This window comes from Cyprinodon variegatus, unplaced genomic scaffold (genome assembly GCF_000732505.1).
Source record: "Cyprinodon variegatus isolate N-32 unplaced genomic scaffold, C_variegatus-1.0 Scaffold579, whole genome shotgun sequence".
In the NCBI taxonomy this organism is placed as follows: Eukaryota; Metazoa; Chordata; class Actinopteri; order Cyprinodontiformes; family Cyprinodontidae; genus Cyprinodon; species Cyprinodon variegatus.
In genome coordinates this window covers 345370-363715 of record NW_015151032.1, presented here as the reverse complement: position 1 = coordinate 363715, position 18346 = coordinate 345370, and the positions used below count along the sequence as shown (strand labels likewise).

Here is an 18346-nt window from a genome sequence, read left to right as displayed (position 1 = left end):
CAGAAATACTTTAATAATCCCAGGGAGAAATGACTTTCTTAACATGACTCCATCTGTAATAGAGTGACTATAAGACCAGTTTGATAAAACACAATTTCACACAATATATATAATTAGGGGGTCCCCGCTCTATCTCGCAATCAGTTTGGGGGTCCTTGGCTTCGAAAACTTGGAAGACCCCTGCTGTACAGTATTTAGCATTCTGAGTATATGTGTTGTTCCCCTTTATGTTCTTACCTTATATGTACACTTACCTTGGGTTTCTTGAAAAGTGCTTTAAATAAAATTATTATTAAAAAAAGCTTCACAATTTAAAACCTAAATGCAGCACTGTAAACAGAATTCAATTTTAAAATGTCACGTTCTACCCGCTAGTTTGACTGGGACCAAAAACAAAACTACCAGACTTGTATAGCTGGACTTGTTACTTAGAAAATTTGTATAATCCTCTTGTCATTTTACGGTTTGTCTTTACTTATTGTCAACAATTTAAACCTCTAAGCAAACTATCCTCTACCTCTTAATGTGGGTCAAGTCACAATTTACAACCGGCAGTTTTATTTAATGGTAACAGAACAAATGAAAGGACTCCATTGTCTCACCATCCTGATTTATAGGAGTTTGAAAACTAAATTAAACCAGGGGAAACTAGGCAAGGCAAGGCAAATTTATTTGTATAGCACAATTCACTACAAAGACAATGCAAAGTGCTTTACGTGAATAAAATATAGGAAAATAAAACAGAATCAAAGAAAGTAGGGGAAAAAAATAAATAAAAAAAATGCAGAAACAAAAAAGAACATTAAAAATAGTTAGACTAAAGAAAATAAAAAAAGTTGAATTAATGATGTTTCAGTTAAACTGTTTTACTAGAACAGTCGAAGGCAATCCCAAAAAAAATTGTTTTTAGGCTTGATTTAAAGGAACTTTCCGCACTTTTACAGTTTTCTGGATGTTTGTTCCAGATAAGTGGAGCATAGGAACTAAATGCTGCTTCTCTAAAATGCTTCCACTTGAGGAGTTCTGGATAGAGCATAATAACAGACACATTTTGTTATATAGTTACTGCTCTAATTTGGTTGCTCTGTCAGCTAAAGGATTTTTTATTTTTTTTTTACAGTATCTATATTCCAAATAACAATTAATCGATTGCTAAATTAGTTGATGATTATGCAATTATCGATTAATCACAATTAATTTGATTTGTTGTTTCAGACAAAAAGGAGATCCAAACATATTGACTGCTACAGCTCTCACACTGTTGGTGACAGAATCTCTGTCTGCATCTCCAGCAGTACAACAGTTCACCAGCAGCCATTTCAGCTTCATTAATCCTGATTGATGAGGGGCTTATTTAGCTCAAAGTGAAAAATATCAAAACAATAACATTCGTATTCCCTGTTGACTGTTTTTTTTTTTTTTTTTAACATAACAGGCAAATACACATAGAAGACAGGATTGAGTCACTCAAAGCCTTTTCTAATCTTTTAGATTCACGTGTTATAAAGGCCTAGTCAAAGAGTCAGATCCAAAATACAAATGATAGTATCTGACTTCAAAACTGCTGTTCAGAAATGTTTAATTCATCCAATCGATTTGACTAAAAGTTAATTATACTTTAAGCAAAGAGAACAAATATAGAAAAAATAAAAATCAGTCTTTACTGTACAAAACCGCTGCAGACATACCTAAAAATGGATGCAGCTGTAAATGCAGCAACAGAAGCTACAACGTTTTGACATGTGGAGGCTGAACACGAATGGAGGCAGACTTTTTGGACACTTTCAGAAAAGCCAAAAGCTACAATATCTATAGCACATCAAAAAAACACAAGGATTTGACATATAAATAATATAGCTTTATGATGACTTTTAAACTAAAGTGACCTTGATACAAAAAGACAAAATAAAAATTTAAAATTGATATAAAGATAAAGATGTATCAGCCAAAGTAAGTAAATCAACAAAATTAGAGTAAATAAGACTTCATTAAAGAGTATTAGATAACCAAATAAACTTAGGAGCAAATCTTTCCACCTGTACCCACAGATGAGAAGCCAATAGACTTACACTCAAATAAACATACTTTCACCATTCTCTTTTAAACTTGGGTATTTTATCAGGTATTGACCTCAAGAATATGTACACATTATAAACATTGTATCAGTATTAAAAATAAATAAAAACTACAAAGAACATCCTAAACATGAACAGCTAAAAGGAAACCAGACTTCAGACTCCTAACCTGCATTACGCAGGTTAAAATCATCAAATGAGTCATGACATCTGCAGGTTCACATCTACATTCCTTCTCCCTCGGTATCCTGTCCTTTTTTTTTTTGTCTCGTTCTGACTTAAAGTAGAGGAGACAGCATATTTAAACTTGTTTTTGTTTCCAAAACTCGGTCTGGGCTCTTAGGCTGGATAGAGGGAATTAGCGCTGGGGGCATTTACCTGAAATAGCTTTTTAAATAAAACATGCCAGTGCTTGAGTGAGCTGGAGGACAAAACGAGCCCATCCAACTCAGCATACAGTACACCACTTGCAGGTCTATAACATTATTCTTATTACCGTTGCCAAGGAGGTTATGTTTTAGGAGAGTTTGTGTTTGCATCTCTGTCTGTGTACAGGATAACTTCAAAAGGTAAGAACAGATTTTGACAAAAATTTTTCTACCAGAGGCTCGTCTCGGTTCAAGGAACAATTCATTAAAATTTCAGGATGGCCCAAATAAATATATACATAAAATAAAAATAAAAAAGAAGCTTCTACATAGATGCATGCACAGACAACTTTAATTTCTATCCATATTAATGCATATATAATTAAGCATAGATATATACATACATTTTTGTTATTGTATGTATGCCTAACCCCGACATTACCTGCTCCCAATTTAGAGCAGCTAACTAGACCACTTTACCTAACCCTAAAGTCACAAGGCAATCCAGGCCCTAACCCTAAACCATTTACCACGCCTAATACACCTGCTCCCAATTTAGAACAACTAACCTGACCATTTAACTTACCCCAAAAGTCACATGACATCCAGGCCCTAACCAATGTATCACAACCAATACACCTGTTCCCTATTTAGAACAACTAACCACACCATTTTCCTTAATCCCTTACCATGATTCCTCTTTTATTTAACCTTAAATTAAGGGACTTAAAAGATGACCCAAGGTCTCACCCTTTATGATTAGTTTAGTTTAGTTTTATTAGGATCCCCATTAGCTGCCAAAAAAATGAAGTGTTACCTTGACTACCTTACCATCACAAATTACTACCGATCTTAAAGACAGTTGACTTAATCCCTGACTCTAAATCCTCTAAACCTGTATCTTTTTTATCAACTTACCAGGACAGCTAGTCACCCAGCCTAACATCAGTAGAACTCATGTCTAATCCTAACTATTTAAAATTGAAAAACTCAACAGACCTTAGTCACTAATCACAACTTGATTGAATTAAACCAAAATACTCTTAATTTTAATTATTTCATCCTAAAACGTAACCAATATACCCTTATCTGATCTTCAATTACTTCACTCTTATAATATGTATACTGGTCTGGCTATGGATCTGGATCTGAGAGATACCAACAAAGGTGCGCCGGCCCGTGCAATGCCTTTTATCCTCTAACCAAATGCCCTAGTTGTCGGCTTGGGGGGAGGGGTGGTCATCGAGAGAGTGTCTAACCCTGACCATCACCATTATATTCCTAACCCTAAGCTCACCTTAACCTAGAGTTAAATCAAACCATACCTCTGAACTAAAAGGGGGTCCAATCATAAGGCCTGTTGGTCCTCAGAAGCATGGTAAATATACCAGAAATAGGCAATGTGTATATACATATTTATACATATCTCACAGTGGACATGCACCATGATGAAAATTTCAGACACCTCCATGATTTCTAAGTGGGAGGACTTGAAAATAGCAGGGTGTCTAAATACTTTCCCTCTATATATATATATATTTCATAAGTAAATTTTTTAAAATCATTTTACCTTCCCACATTCATAGTTGCGACTAAAGAGCCTGCAGTTACAACAAGCTTCATCACAGCATGTTTGGATATCTCTTGAAGCTCAGTGAAGAGAAACCATGCTGTGGGAGCATCAATGGGGGAGATCACAGATCCATTAGTCTTTATCTGCTTTGCTAAAAGATGTCCAGCATTGCTGCAGCTGGCAGGGAGCCACCATATCTCCTTTTTTCCTCCCTAAAGGCCGTCTGAGGCATTATCAAACAGGTCCATCGCAAAGATTAGAGAGAAGACAAAGCTGTGGCAAAGGGGAAAGTGCAACATCCTGCTTTGATTTGTCACAGGGGGTTTGGGTGAAAAAGTAAACCTACCGGGTTTACTCCTTCCTACTTAGTTGAAAAACAGAAGGAGACAGACCGAGCCTTCTACTGAGTGGCCCCCCAACGAACAACTATTATCCTTTGGATTTAAGATAGATGAATTCTCTCTTTAAAAAGTCATTTCTAACATAGCTTTAAAATTAGTTCTTTGTTAATTTATTTTGTACTGCATGCATTAATATATCTTGGGTTGTTGTATTACTTTGTTTAACACTGTAATATCTATTCCTTCTAAAGTGTCTCCATGAAGCAAGGTCAACTTACTTAATTTAAGCAGCACCAAACATTCACTGGGAAGTTTACAATGAAATAAATCAAAATGCAAATATAGATGTTTTAAACTATTATTTGCAGAACAGTACAGTACTGTGCAAAGTATTTAAACTCCTGGAAATTCTAAATTTTGTCACTAATGACACAACCTGTCAATCAATCCTGCATGCTCATCAGCTTTCTCTATTCTCCCAAAAAGAACATGCCCATCCTTGCAGAAACACACTCCAACAATGTTGCATTAGGAAGGCATAGCAAAAATTGCAACTTAAATAACATTTAATAAAATGCTAAATGTTGTCAGTCAGGAATATGCAATTCCATGACACATTAGCCAACGTATTTACAGGATGGACTGCAGTTAATCATATATTCAGAGCCTGAAAAGAACCTTAGATGTAAAGTAAAACATTAACAAACGGCCAGCTGCTGACCACATGAGCAGCTCAACACAACAGGTATAGTTACTGTTTGTCTACACGAAGGTAACAAAAAAATCTTCCCTATTTGTCATAATAACTTTGTTTGCATTATGTTAACTTGAAAAAAGCATTTTTCGCTTAATTTATTATGGATGGGCGTGACTCCAGCTATGTGTTAAGGGTTACTGTCTGTTTGGAAGAGAAACCACGTCAACCAGAAGGTTTTACAGCCCCCAATAGTGTTTTTTCAGAACTGCTCTGAATTTACCTCTGTCATTTTCTAAAAGAACTAGCTTCACTGATCCAACAGAAGGAAAGTATAATCACAGGAGGATGCCTCATGTTTCACTATAAGGGATTGTGTGTTTTTCACGAGAGAAATAGAGCCCTATCCCTTTAAGGTTGGCATGTGTAATATGGCTGCAAACCCAATAGATGGAGCAAAGTTGATCTAAAACCAGGTGCTACTAGAATTACACTGAATCCGATTTTGCATCCAATCCAAAATCATCTGACTAGGTTGTGTAATTTAGCACTCATTGAACGTCAATGAGGTTAGTCCCATTAGAAAACGATTTTATGCAAGGGGGGCGTGTAGGTGCGACTGAGATAGACCCCAGGTCTAGTTTAGACAGACTAGGCAGCAATTCGTGCAACTTCATGGGTGTGACAGGAAAACACATCCGCTTTTGGGGAAAATACCAAATAAAATCTGTTAATCATACAGGGAAAGAGTCTGGTCGTACATTGTGTATATAGTATGCAGGACAGACTTGCAAAAAATAAAAAAAATAAATGAAACATAAGAAAAAAAAGAATAATTTACTCATGATCAGAGTTCAGGAGGTTAGAAAAAGGATTAAGTCGCGATCCTCTTTGAGTCTCATTAAAACAAGGGACAGAAAGTGAAATTTATCAATTTCCTAGAAAAAAAATGAGAAAGCACAGATATAGCAAAATAGTGATCTTAATGAAAAAAGAAAAACTTCAAAAAACTTCTCAGATCTCTAAGAATTACCTCTCTGCCACGGTAAGTATATAAACCGTCACACAATGTTTATTGCTGTTTCTCTTTTCTTTAGACGTAGATCTCATTTTGTTTTTAACACATGAACATTCTTTATTCTTTCTGATGTGTAATGCTGCACAAACTTATTAATTGGGGCTTTGCTTTATAGAATGCCCCGGTGGTTATAATTTTTTTTTATTAATAAGCTGTTTTAATTTGTGTATAGCACAGAGACAGAAGTGAATAAAATCTGAACAGATCTGCTCATCCTGCCTAGCTGGAGCCCCTCTCAAAAAAAAAAAAAAATGGGAGATTAAAAAGTCATACACAACTGGTATGTTCAGGCCTTTAGGTGTCTAAAATGAGCAGATTTTTTGGTAGGTTTGGCTTCATGGTTATGCAGATCATGTGCTTATAACTAAACTGCATCATTTTATGTATTCCTTACCAACCACAAAAGTTATTTGTTAAACCTCAAGAACAAATTACAGGTACATTCTATGAGTTCATATTTTGATATTTAACAATATGAATGGTAAAAACAGCTGATAAAGAAGTGAAATGACAGAAGATAGAAAGAATAAATATGCAAGTGAACATATGTTGAAGTTGTCATATTGTTGACATAGAAAAGACTAAAGCAGAGTAATATTAGTGGTAAAAAAGATTTCTGGGCTGGATGAATCCATGCCATGGAAGCAAACAACATTTAAGCAATTAAACAAAAACTAAAAATACAAAAAGTTAAAATAAATTATTTTGTTTCTTCGTTAATGTCCTTCTGTAAGCTCAGCACAAAACACAGTCATATTGTATTAAATTACTATGGCAAGTCAATTTTTATGTCGAGCGGGTATTGTGAAGCAGTTGGTTAGGATAAAAAAAAAAAAACAGTTTTAGGCTTAAACTTGCTCACAGTGACTGCTTTCCAGACTAATGCCAGGTTTTATGAATGAAATGCATTCATTTTAACTCTCACCTTTACAATGCAGAGCGTTTCAATGTGTTCAAACAATTTTTTTTTTTTTTTAAGAATTTAATATTTCTCACAATGAAGAAATTCAATTCTGCATTTAAACCATCCCCTTAGGGAGCAGTGGGCCCCCGCCGTACAGTGCCCAGGGAACAGTCTAGGGACCACAAACCTCTGGGACCCAGAGTTGCAGTCTGTGAGAGTTGAACTCAGGACCTCCGAACCAAAGTGCAATGCTCTAATCACTAGGCCACCACTCCCCATTTGAACCCCAGACCAGGAATCGAACTCAGATGCTTTACTGTTTTTTTAATTGGGTTCTGCTAAATGATAAAATAATAACTTCTATCCGATATCATCACCAAAGGATATCCTAGTGTTTATGATCAATTACAGGATAGTTGAAGGCATCAATATAGATCAGGGGTTACTAATTAAAAATCAGTGGTGTCCGAATAAAGTGACCCGAGTAAAGATTTGGAGACATTTTAAATTATAATCTGTTACTTTAAATGGAAAGTAACACTGAAATAAAATTAGGTATGGTTCATAGACAATTTGAGTCACATGTTTTATAAAACACCTGAACTGACCATTATATATTTCTTTTCTTTCTTTTTTCTGGCTTAATGAGAGCAGTGGGCTTTAGGCTGCCCTGCAAGGCTTTAAACCTGGGTTTGAATGGAGACAAAGCCATTCTCAAGCACCCACTGCACCACTGTGCATATGTATGTATAGTACATTATAAATAGTAGCCTTTTCTTTTAAGTAATGTATAGCAACATTACCTACAACTCTTAATTCAAACTTCAATTCTCTTTACTCACAAAGTGCTAGTAGCATATGCAATTTCTTGGCTTAAATGGGGCAGTCTGCATCAGCTTTGCACCCATTATCCACAATCCTCGTTAATCACCCACAACACTCTCACTAATTGCATGTGCTGTTTTGTTTTTTTTTTTCTCTTACAGAAATAATGTACCCCTCCTTATTTGGAATTTTTGATGGTTATTGTGTAAAGCAGGTAAGCAAAGTACATTCAACTTTGGATAAATGCTGTATTCCAATCTAAAATTGTATTTTCTCCAAGCATTGGGCCACTTCTTGCCACTCCTATTTAAAGGCTAGATTTGTGGACCTTTACAGCAATTCCAGAATAACCATTAACCACTGGTCTATCGCTTAATACCTTAAAAAACAAAACAAAAAAAAAAGCTCTGTGGTTATAACATTGCATATTTAAAAATTCAAGGGGTGTGAATCTTCTCAAAAGGGAGGGTGTAGCTTTGGAGACATCAAAGCTAACCTGCATTGAACCCATAAAGGAATAATGCAGCAAAAATGCTCAATCAATTGTTTCAGGTTTCTTTCATGCTTTTGCTTTAAAGGCCTGAACATTCTCCTTTCAAAGATTTACAGCATAGGTTTTCACACCTTAAATGCACCTGGAGGGCATTAAGACACTATATTAACGGTGTAATAACTAGCAGGTGCTCTCTTTTGGCACATGTTATCGGTTTTGTTGCCATAGAGAAAACGAATCCCTGAGAAATAAAAAATGCCTCAAAATGTGTCCATTGCAAAATTGCTCCAGACACAAATCAATTGCCAATAAATATAGAGTCAAAGACAGTCATTTTTAAATAGGGTTAGCTAGTAGGACCTGTTTCAAATGAAAAAAAAAAAAAACTATCTCTGTGTTTTACTGCTAATAAATGAAATAAAAACATAAGATAAAAACATAAGATAAATTGAATTAAAGAAAGTCATACTAGATGAAATAGGTTAATTCACTGTTTCTGTCATGCTTTATAAGAATAAGAATTGTCTTTTGCTTTGAAAAATGCTTCCCATTGAATGGCATCACCTTGAAGGATGATAGTTAAATGTAGAAACATGCAATAAATGCTGATTCATTTTTAGACAATGTGATTGAATATGCAGAAAAGGGGAGCAGGGGGGGTTTAAAACATACAAACTTAGAATTTGATGACCATGTTACTTAAAACTAACTTTAACTTGATGATTACTGATACCATTGCTGACATGCTCAAACATATACTTTTCTATCCAAACATATTTTTTGAGAAACAGAAAACAGATTGAGATATGAGTCATCCTCCTCTCAGTCTGTCTCCTTCAGCTTTTCTCTTAGTGTCATGGATGGCTGTAGCAAAGCATCAGGTTAGATATGCTAAGATTTTGTTTTTCCTATTTGGGTATTCATCAGGCTTAACCAAAAGTCTTGTTAAGAACAATTTATCTTTGCATGTCAAAGAATAAACGAACCATAAAAAAAACAAACCTGTAAAACGCAAAACAAAAACAGCTTAAAGTGTTTTTCTTCAGACTGAATAAAGCAGATTCCCGGTACAGTCTAATGCGAGAAAACAAACTATGTTTTATGTATGAGACCAGAAGAGTGTGAACTGCTGATTAAACGTTGAGAGCTGCACACTTGGGGTTTTGTAAGTGCAAAATAACAATATAAAACAGAGTTGCAGAGCACAATCCCACAGAAATAACTTCATGGCTGGTAGGAAAAAAAGTCAGTTTCTCACTAAAAAGACAATTTTTCATATAAAATATTTCTATTAAATTCGACATCTGGGTGAGCTTAATAAGAGAGTATTTCATGAGAAAATACATTGTTTCCAAAATGTAATTAAAAAGGTGAAATTAAAATTAGATAGATTAATTACAGAATAATAGATTAAGCATTTATTTGTGTTTATTTCTTTGACTACTGTCTAAAACTAACAACTGTTTTTATGAATATAACAGACAAATAAAGAGATAAAAAAAAAGTGGAATTTTATATGATATAATCTATATGAATATTGGGAAAAATGTGTGTCTTAATACCCAGTAGAAAGTCGTTGACTCCTTTGGAAGGAGGGTGAGTCACAAAGAGTCAAAGCAATTAGCTGTTCACAGAGTCCTCCAGCACATTAATGGAAAATTCAGTGGAAAAACAATGCTTGATTTAATTTCTTAAATGAATTTCTGAAAACATTTAATAAATTGTAAAAACTGAGATTCGCTGCTCTACCTGTTGTCGTTATTTTTTTTCTTCATTTGTGGTGGTGTGCTCTTGTGATGGACTTATGACCTGTTCAGGGTGGACCCTGCCTCTTGCTCAATGACAGCTAAAGATGGACACCATCATTGGGTATAGAACATGGGTTGAAATCTAATGCTACAAATTTTATATACTTAGCAAAATACTTTATACTATAATGGTTACTGTTCCTACGTTATGACTAAAAAAATTGCATCACTTTATTTAAAGGAACATACAGTTATCAATAAATGTAACCATTCAGAGCTTTTTTGAAATATGTAAGATGTGAGGGTCTGAAAAAAAAGAAAAAAAACTTCATATAATTAAATTTCAAAGCTTTTAATTGTTTAAAATTTCATTTTTTCATTCTTTAAATAAGGTAATTTTTTTGCTGTTTGCAGTTTAGATTTTTAGAAGCTCAGAGTTTTCAAGCAATGTTTCATCATGAAGGCATCTACTGCAACTGCAGAACAATAAAAAAATATATATAGTGCTTACTATGAATGTCAGGGTACCTGGTCCACCAATACACTAAAGAAAAACTGACTTAATCTTACAAACTGGCTGTACTATGGAAACATGAAGAAAAAAAATACACTAAGAATAAAAGAATAAACTAAACACCCATGTATAAATCTATATTCTTGCATGTATTTGACTAACCTGAAAGAGAATAAAAAAACACAACTGCAAACCTATCGACATAGACACACAGTTCTCTAAAAAAGCATGTGCTCTAATTAAATAACATTTTATGAACTATGATACATATCTTTTGAAGCAAACCTCCAAAAACAGGCAGATATTACTGAATTCCTGGACTACATTTTTATCCAGATAAAGGATTAAAAATGTTCAACACAATACAGAAAAAATAAAACATGGTATGCTAAAGGTTTTCTGTGAGGAAAAATACTGAGCAAATATTCTGTACAGAACAAAGCTTATAGGCAAGCTGTGAAACTTGAAACAATTCAGCGTATTTTCAGACTGCAGTTCCAAGCAAAGAAAACAAACAAAAAAAAGAAATGAAGACAAATATGTGTGGAACAAACTACTTTTTGTGTTTCCCTGAGCTGCTTTGGAATGTCTGTCAAAACACGACTTGACATCGCTGTAGGCAAGATGTCTGCATAATTACTGATCTCCAGCAGAGCCTCTCACAGGTTGCGGCACATACCCAATTTGTCTGGATCCAAAACAAGCAGGCAACTAATCAGTAATGTCAATGTTTCTGCTCTCAATGCAACCAATTACTGTGATTCTGCATCCATGTGCAGATCATTTTTAACTGGGCTTCACACAGACAATAATTTAAAAGCAAAATGTGAAGGATCAGTTAAAATTAAGGCTAATTCAAGATACAGACACATATTTTGGAATACTTGATAGAAAATAAGTTTTACTGCTATTTTTTGTCTGACATGCATTGCAGATGATGTTATAAGCTGTCAGAGAAGCTTTCAAGCCAATTTAAAATTACAAAGTTTACAACAAAAAGTATTCAAAGCACATTTTGGTAAACATGAATTGAATCAGATCTGGGATTTAACTCTAAATTTGTTTTAAAATAAAATAGTAGTAGCTTACAAAAGTATAAACACTCCCTATAAAATAATATATGATATATCATTTCAAAACCTTTTTATATTTAATACAACATTCATAGCGTACAATCTAACAAGAAAAATAAACAAGTATTTAATAAAACTAGAGATGCACAGATCAAGTAAAAATACCTGGGCTGAGAGCATCGGCCGATATCCAATACTGATCAAAGATATATAAATGAACCATATATCTTTCGGTGTGAGTGAAGGCTTTAGGGCTGGTTATACTCCCGCAGCAGTGTGTCGCAGTGAGCTTGTCGCAGACATTTTAGATTTATGCCCAATATTGAAGCAAGGTCTGCGCTATGTTATTCCACACCACAACGCAAGAGGGACAATTACGAACTAGGTGTGGGTCTAAATATTCACATTTGCGTTTCGCTGCGACACACATGCAGATGACCTGGTTACTGAGTATAAATCAGCCTTTTAGCCTTGACTTAAACATTCTTAAAATAAGGTAATAAATTAACAAATAAGCAGCAAAAAGTATAAGTGCATTGGGTTGGATCTCTGATATCCAATATCATTGGATATCACTGATATCAGATCAGTGCATCACTAAATACAACAATATTTATTTGCAATCGCTTGTTTTTTTCTAAACATAATCATCTACCTGATTAAGCTTAAATAAATGCCAGAGGTCAATGTTGGATGTGTCTGACTTTTACAAATTTGCCTCCATTATCAAAAAACATAGTTCGTATAAAGGTTACAATGAATCAGGAAAATCTTTACCATGGTATTAAAGCTATAATCCTGTTCAGAAACACTTTGTTATACTGAGTGAAATGGTTCTTCCATCCTAACAGTGGTCAATACCTTATGTATTCAGAAAACAGTTACGGAAAAAAATCAGACGTCTGTGAGAGTTGCAAGCCTCTAAAAACTCTGACCAATCTCTGTCATTCGGTCCGAACTAAAAAAATTAAATAAATCAGATGTATTAATCTCTGTCTCTCTTTCTCTGCATGCACGTTCATCAGGTTTGGCCGGAATTATAGACAACACCCCTTCGCAAAACTTGTGAAGTAAAGTATTGCTAAACCTGGCATGCTACCTTGAAAGCCACAATAATAATATACCGTATTTTCTGGACTACAGAGAACATCTCACTATAAGCCATACCCACTAAATTTTGTGAAAAAAATTCAAACATACGGTACATACATAAGCCGTATCAGCCTATATTCCACTGATATCTACGGAAGTGTCTCCCACCAAATCTGTCAACTCACTAAAGAATGCTTATACACATATTGTGTTTTATGACTTTTCTGAGCCAATTTTGATGCCTTTTACATTTTCTCCGTTAAACCACTTATCCGACATCAACGGACATGCTCAGATTAGTCCAGGAAAAACATAATTAAACCATGTTTATCTGCATTTAAGTTGTTTCTGTCTTTAGGTTATGTATTATATAGCATAATGTTAACACAAAGGGAAAACATAACACTCAGAAATCTAGATTTAAGTTTAAATCCAAAGCTAAAAAAGTTAGCTCCCGGAAACAGCATAGAATCCCATTTGTGGTACAGATCGGGCACAGACGAGTGATAAAACAGAAGAGATTTTAAGGCAATCATTTTCTCAGGAAAAACATTATTAACCTTTAACACATTATAGTTTAGTACGCTTACTATTTTTAGGGAGGGAAAAACGTAATTAGGTTCTTTTTTGCAAAATAAAAATCGAGGGCATCCCGGATGTATATCTGGTAGGGGTGGTGGGGGTGTGCTGCTTTTGAATTTTGCAAGCTTTCCAACATTACTACCCAACATTACTACCTCTGCATCGTAACAGGGACATCATAAACAGTGGGACGTGGTGCTGTTTTTGCAATCCTTCAGCTAAAAGTTATTTAAAAATTGCACAAGCAATGTTTTGTGCTTAAAGATGTAGTTAAATAAAATCAATTATTTTGATACATTTGAAAACACTTTTTCTACACACTGAGTTTAATTGCTAAACATCAGCATATCTCTGCCTTTTTGCTCAAAATGTCTCATCAAAGAATGAATTATAGAGATGTGGGACAAGCTACGCCCCTCTAATTAGCCAGTCATCAGCATGAGTTCCTGAAAAGTGTTTTTGCCTCTTTTCTTTTCTAAATTATCCATCATGTTCCTTTATTCATGGGTATCAGAACCGTCTTTAAATGTTTGCAGCACTGTGTGAATGCCTGAGAACACATCAAAATTATATATTGATCTGTGATTCGACTCACCCTGTTGATCATAGAAGAGGGGAAATATGAGGTTGTGAAAATATTAAAATGTCATGTACACCCTAATTTAGAAAATAAGCTGTCAAGTCAAATTCTTCCAAAACTGATTCCAAAGCTGAGTCAAAGGAGAACTGTTCAATAGTTGTTGCCATCTTGTTGTGATTTCTCCAGCGTAAGGCAGCTTTGTCGTCACGCCCTCAAAACCACACCCGCTTTGCATCCAGAAATTCAAAACACATCTCTGTGTTGTGATTTGCCCACCAGTTCTAGGGCCTGGGGCATTGATCGAGGCTCGACCAAACTCGCAGACAAAGATTATTTAGGCCGCTGGCAGGTGGGGCTAATTTACTAGGCTAGTAAATATTGGAAGTTCAGTTTAATATAATACAAGTAGGCGAGTAGTCCCGCAAATGAATGAAAGTAGTTGTTCTAATGGGTATTGAATCAGATATGTGACGGGTAATGTTTGATCTATCTAAAGGTTTTTATTTGTTACTGTGTAAATGGGTTTGGCTGATATTTAAGGACAGATTCTAATATAGCTGCAGTGTGGGGACTATAAATCTGATACTATTTTTATTTTTCAATTGCCATTTTGCACAATTTGCTGAATATAAGAGATTTTGCTGATTTTTTTTTATAAATACATTGTTTAGATTTACCTATATCTTTCTACCCCTTTTATAGAACAGAATATAATAGAAAATCCCTTTATTATGCCACAATCAGGAAACTCTGGTCTTTACAGCAGCAAAAAGATTATATAAAAAAATGGTCACACAAATGTGGACCTTAGAAAAATGTATAAGAATAAGACAATAGTGTAGAGTTAAAATATAAACAATAGGGTACTGCACTGTAAAGTGTTTTAACAATATAAAACTGTGCACCTGGAGGATAAAAAACCAATATCCAGCTATGGACATTTTTACAGTAATGGATATTTGAAAATAACAGCAACATCAGAGATGTGCAAAATCAAAACAGCATTTTATTTAACTGACTAAGGTTTATATCATTACATTTGCTTTTATTTTATTTCATGATCCAGATTTTATGACCATAGGTGAGGAAAAAACGTAGACCTACCGGTAAATCAAGAGCTCTGTCTTTTGTCTCAGCTCCCTCCTCACCCAAACAGTGTGCCAAAAGTATATAATAACTGCTGTAATTAATACATTTTATGCTATAACCCATTATAACCTGGAAGGAGACTCGGAACTGATTTCTGTAACCAATTTCTCTTTCTCGTCTCCAACACACCTAACACGTCTTTTGAATTTGTTAGAATCTACCTCTTGTAATGAGCTTAAACAATCCAAAAATGTATGCATGTATATAACTTGCATTTCTGAGCTATAAGTCCTCCAAAACCCTTTTCCTCAGTAGAATAAAGTTTTAAAATAACCAACTTCCTTTCTTTCAGTTCACATAGTTCTCTGTCCTCTGCCTGAGTTGTTGGGTGAGGGAGTAAGTGGCAAAAGCTGGCATCTGTGGAGTGTTGTGCAAATGCATTTTGGCCTGCCACCATAGTGAATTTCATGCAGTCAGCAGGACTTCTACCCCAGGCATGGCAGAGTTAACCTAACTACAAATAAAGGCCAGCTGGTGTTCATAGTTCTGGTTTCCAACAGATACACTTGGTTGTCAAAGCCAGAGCTCATCCAGTGAACCAAATAAAGCGATTCCTCCTCTGACTCTGCAAGCTTTATTATCACTACAAAAATCAACTCCTCAGAGCCTAGGGACACTTTAACAAAGAGACTCTTTTTAGAAGGATGAAGATTGTTACTTCCCTTATACATATCTGGCTCTCCCTCAAACATAAGCCATTTTTTGTTGTGGAAAATACACACTTTGCCTCAACAGATTCCCTCATTATCTCCTCAATGATCTTATGTTGAAAAATGGGACAAAAATCCCATCCATAGTAGCCACAAAAACTGCTGGTGCCCTTTTGGATAATGAGATCGGAATTTAGTTGAAATATTATCCTGTCTCCTCGAGCCACCTGTATGCAAAGCTCAACCATGTCCCTGATCCAACCTCCCAGAAACCACAATTACTCACTTAATGCAGTATTACATTTGGACACCCTGAGTTTGCTCTGGGTTGAGCAGTCGCAAGCAAACAGTAATTAGAATATAAAGACACTGTGGTTCCTGAAAATTTAATAAAGCATGCCCTTTGTAATGATCTGAAATGATCTGCACAAGGAGACAATTAAAAGAAAAATCCACAACTGAGATGCATTGAGTAGACATGTTGCTCTGCTGTGAGACAAAGCAGAGGGAGATAGTGAGGGAGGTACCACTTACTCTGAGCATTTCACAGAATTCACTAAAACTTACTATAACACACCATCTGTTCCGAGTTTACTTATCACTTCACATGATTAAAAGCTTGCAAGCCTTTATTGGACAGCCTGTAATGAACGATGACTACCAAAATACCAACTTTTAAAAGGATGGGCACAATAAAGAATATGCTGATCATGCCACCACTTTTCTTGCTATTCAATATCACAACTGGGATTATTTTTAGTAGCAATTAGTATTTACTGTAATACACTCTGAGAAAACTACATGTGTGTATCCTATCTGTAGTGATATGACTATAATAGGTGGTCATTAATTGTGAAGGTGAGATTAAAATACTGAATATATATAAAGTCATATGAAAAGTTTTGGCACCCTTATTACTCTTAATTATTTTCATTTGTAAATATTTGGGTGTTTGAACCAGTTATTTCAGTTTGATATATCTAATAACTGATGGACACAGTAATATTTCATTATTGAACTGACGTTTATTGGACTAACAGAAAATGTGCAATATGCATTAAAACAAAACTTGGGAGGTGCAAAAATTTGGGGGCCTAAGCAAAAAAGAGATATTAATATTTAGTAGATCCTCTTTTTGCAAAAACAGTCTCTAGTCGCCTCCTGTAGCTTTTAATGAGTTCCTGGATCCTGGATGAAGGGATTTTTGACCATTCTTCTTTGCAAAGCAATTCCAGTTCAGTTAAGTTTGATGGTCGCGGAGCATGGACAGCCTACAGATGTTCAATGATATTCACGTTTGGGCATTGGGATGGCCATTCCAGAACATTGTAATTGTTTCTCTTCATGAATGCCTGAGTAGATTTGGAGCGGTGTTTGGGATCATTGTCTTGCTGAAATATCCATCCCTGGCATAAGTGAATCTGCTGATTGAGTGGAATCCATGTGACACGCGACTTTAACAAGATTCCCAGTGCCAGCATTGGCAGCGCAGCCTGAAAGCACGGAACCTCCACAAATTTTACAGAGTGTAGCAAGTGCTTTTCTTGGAACGCAGTTTTTTATTTTTTTTTGCCGCCGTGCATAACGCCTTTTTTTTGACCAAACAAGTCAATCTTGGTTTCATCAGTCCACAGGACCTTATTCCAAAATTAAGCTGGCTTGTTGAAATGTGCTTTTGCATACCTCAAGCGATTTTTGTTAGTGATGTGCTCGCAGAGAACGGCCTCTGTCGCATCACTCTCCCATACAGCTTCTCCAGGTGTAAAGTGTGCTGCATTGTTGAACGATGCACAGTGACACTATCTGCAGCAAGATGATGCTGCAGGTCTTTGCAGGTGGTCTGTGGGTTGTCCTTTACCATTCTCACCATTCTTCTTCTCTGCCTCTGATATTTTTCTTGGCCTGTCACTTCTGGGCTTAACAAGAACTTTCTTAGAGGTCTTACATTTCCTTACTATGTTCATCACAGGGGAAACTGACAGTTTAAATCTCTGAGACAACTCTTTGTATCCTTCCCCTGAAAGACTATTTTGAATAATCTTTGTTTTCTGATCATTTGAAAGTTGTTTTGAGGTGCCCATGATGAATCTTCAAAGGATATTCAAACAGGAGAACAACTTGCAGCTGGCCACCTTAAATACATATTCTCATAATTGGATTCACTCAGCTATGAAGTTCAAATCTTAATATTAAAAAGTTACCAAACCAAGTTTGTGTTTCAGTAAGTCAGCAAAAAGTGGTTAAGTGCATTCAAATCAATAAAATGATAAGGGGACCCACATTTTTGCACTTATCAAATTTTATTTTAATGCATATTGCAGATTTTCTGTTAGTCCAATAAACCTTAATTCAATACTGAAATATTACTGTGTGCATCAGTTATATATCAAACTGAAATAGCTGTTGCAAACACCCAAATATTTAGAAAAAAAATAATTATGATCAATAGGGCTGTCCAAACTTTTTCATACAACTATAACTATATAAATAAAAAAAATTGCCCGTTAAAGAGATAGAAACCTTAAAACTCAACAGCCAGTAGTGTGTAATGCAGTTCTTTTAGTTTATTTTCCATCTAATAAAGATAAAATATTTTGGTGTATAAGT

General features: G+C 35.2%; 1 protein-coding gene across 1 annotated transcript in view; it reads right to left on the bottom strand.

Annotated features, from left to right (window-relative positions):
- Nucleotides 1-17600, bottom strand: part of LOC107095855 (glutathione S-transferase C-terminal domain-containing protein-like) — a 41167-nt gene extending 23567 nt beyond the window's left edge. The window contains exon 1 of the mRNA XM_015392211.1: nt 17478-17600. Within this exon, the coding sequence (XP_015247697.1) occupies nt 17478-17600 (123 nt within the window). The remainder of the gene's footprint in view (nt 1-17477) is intronic.
- Nucleotides 17601-18346: the final 746 nt, after the last annotated feature.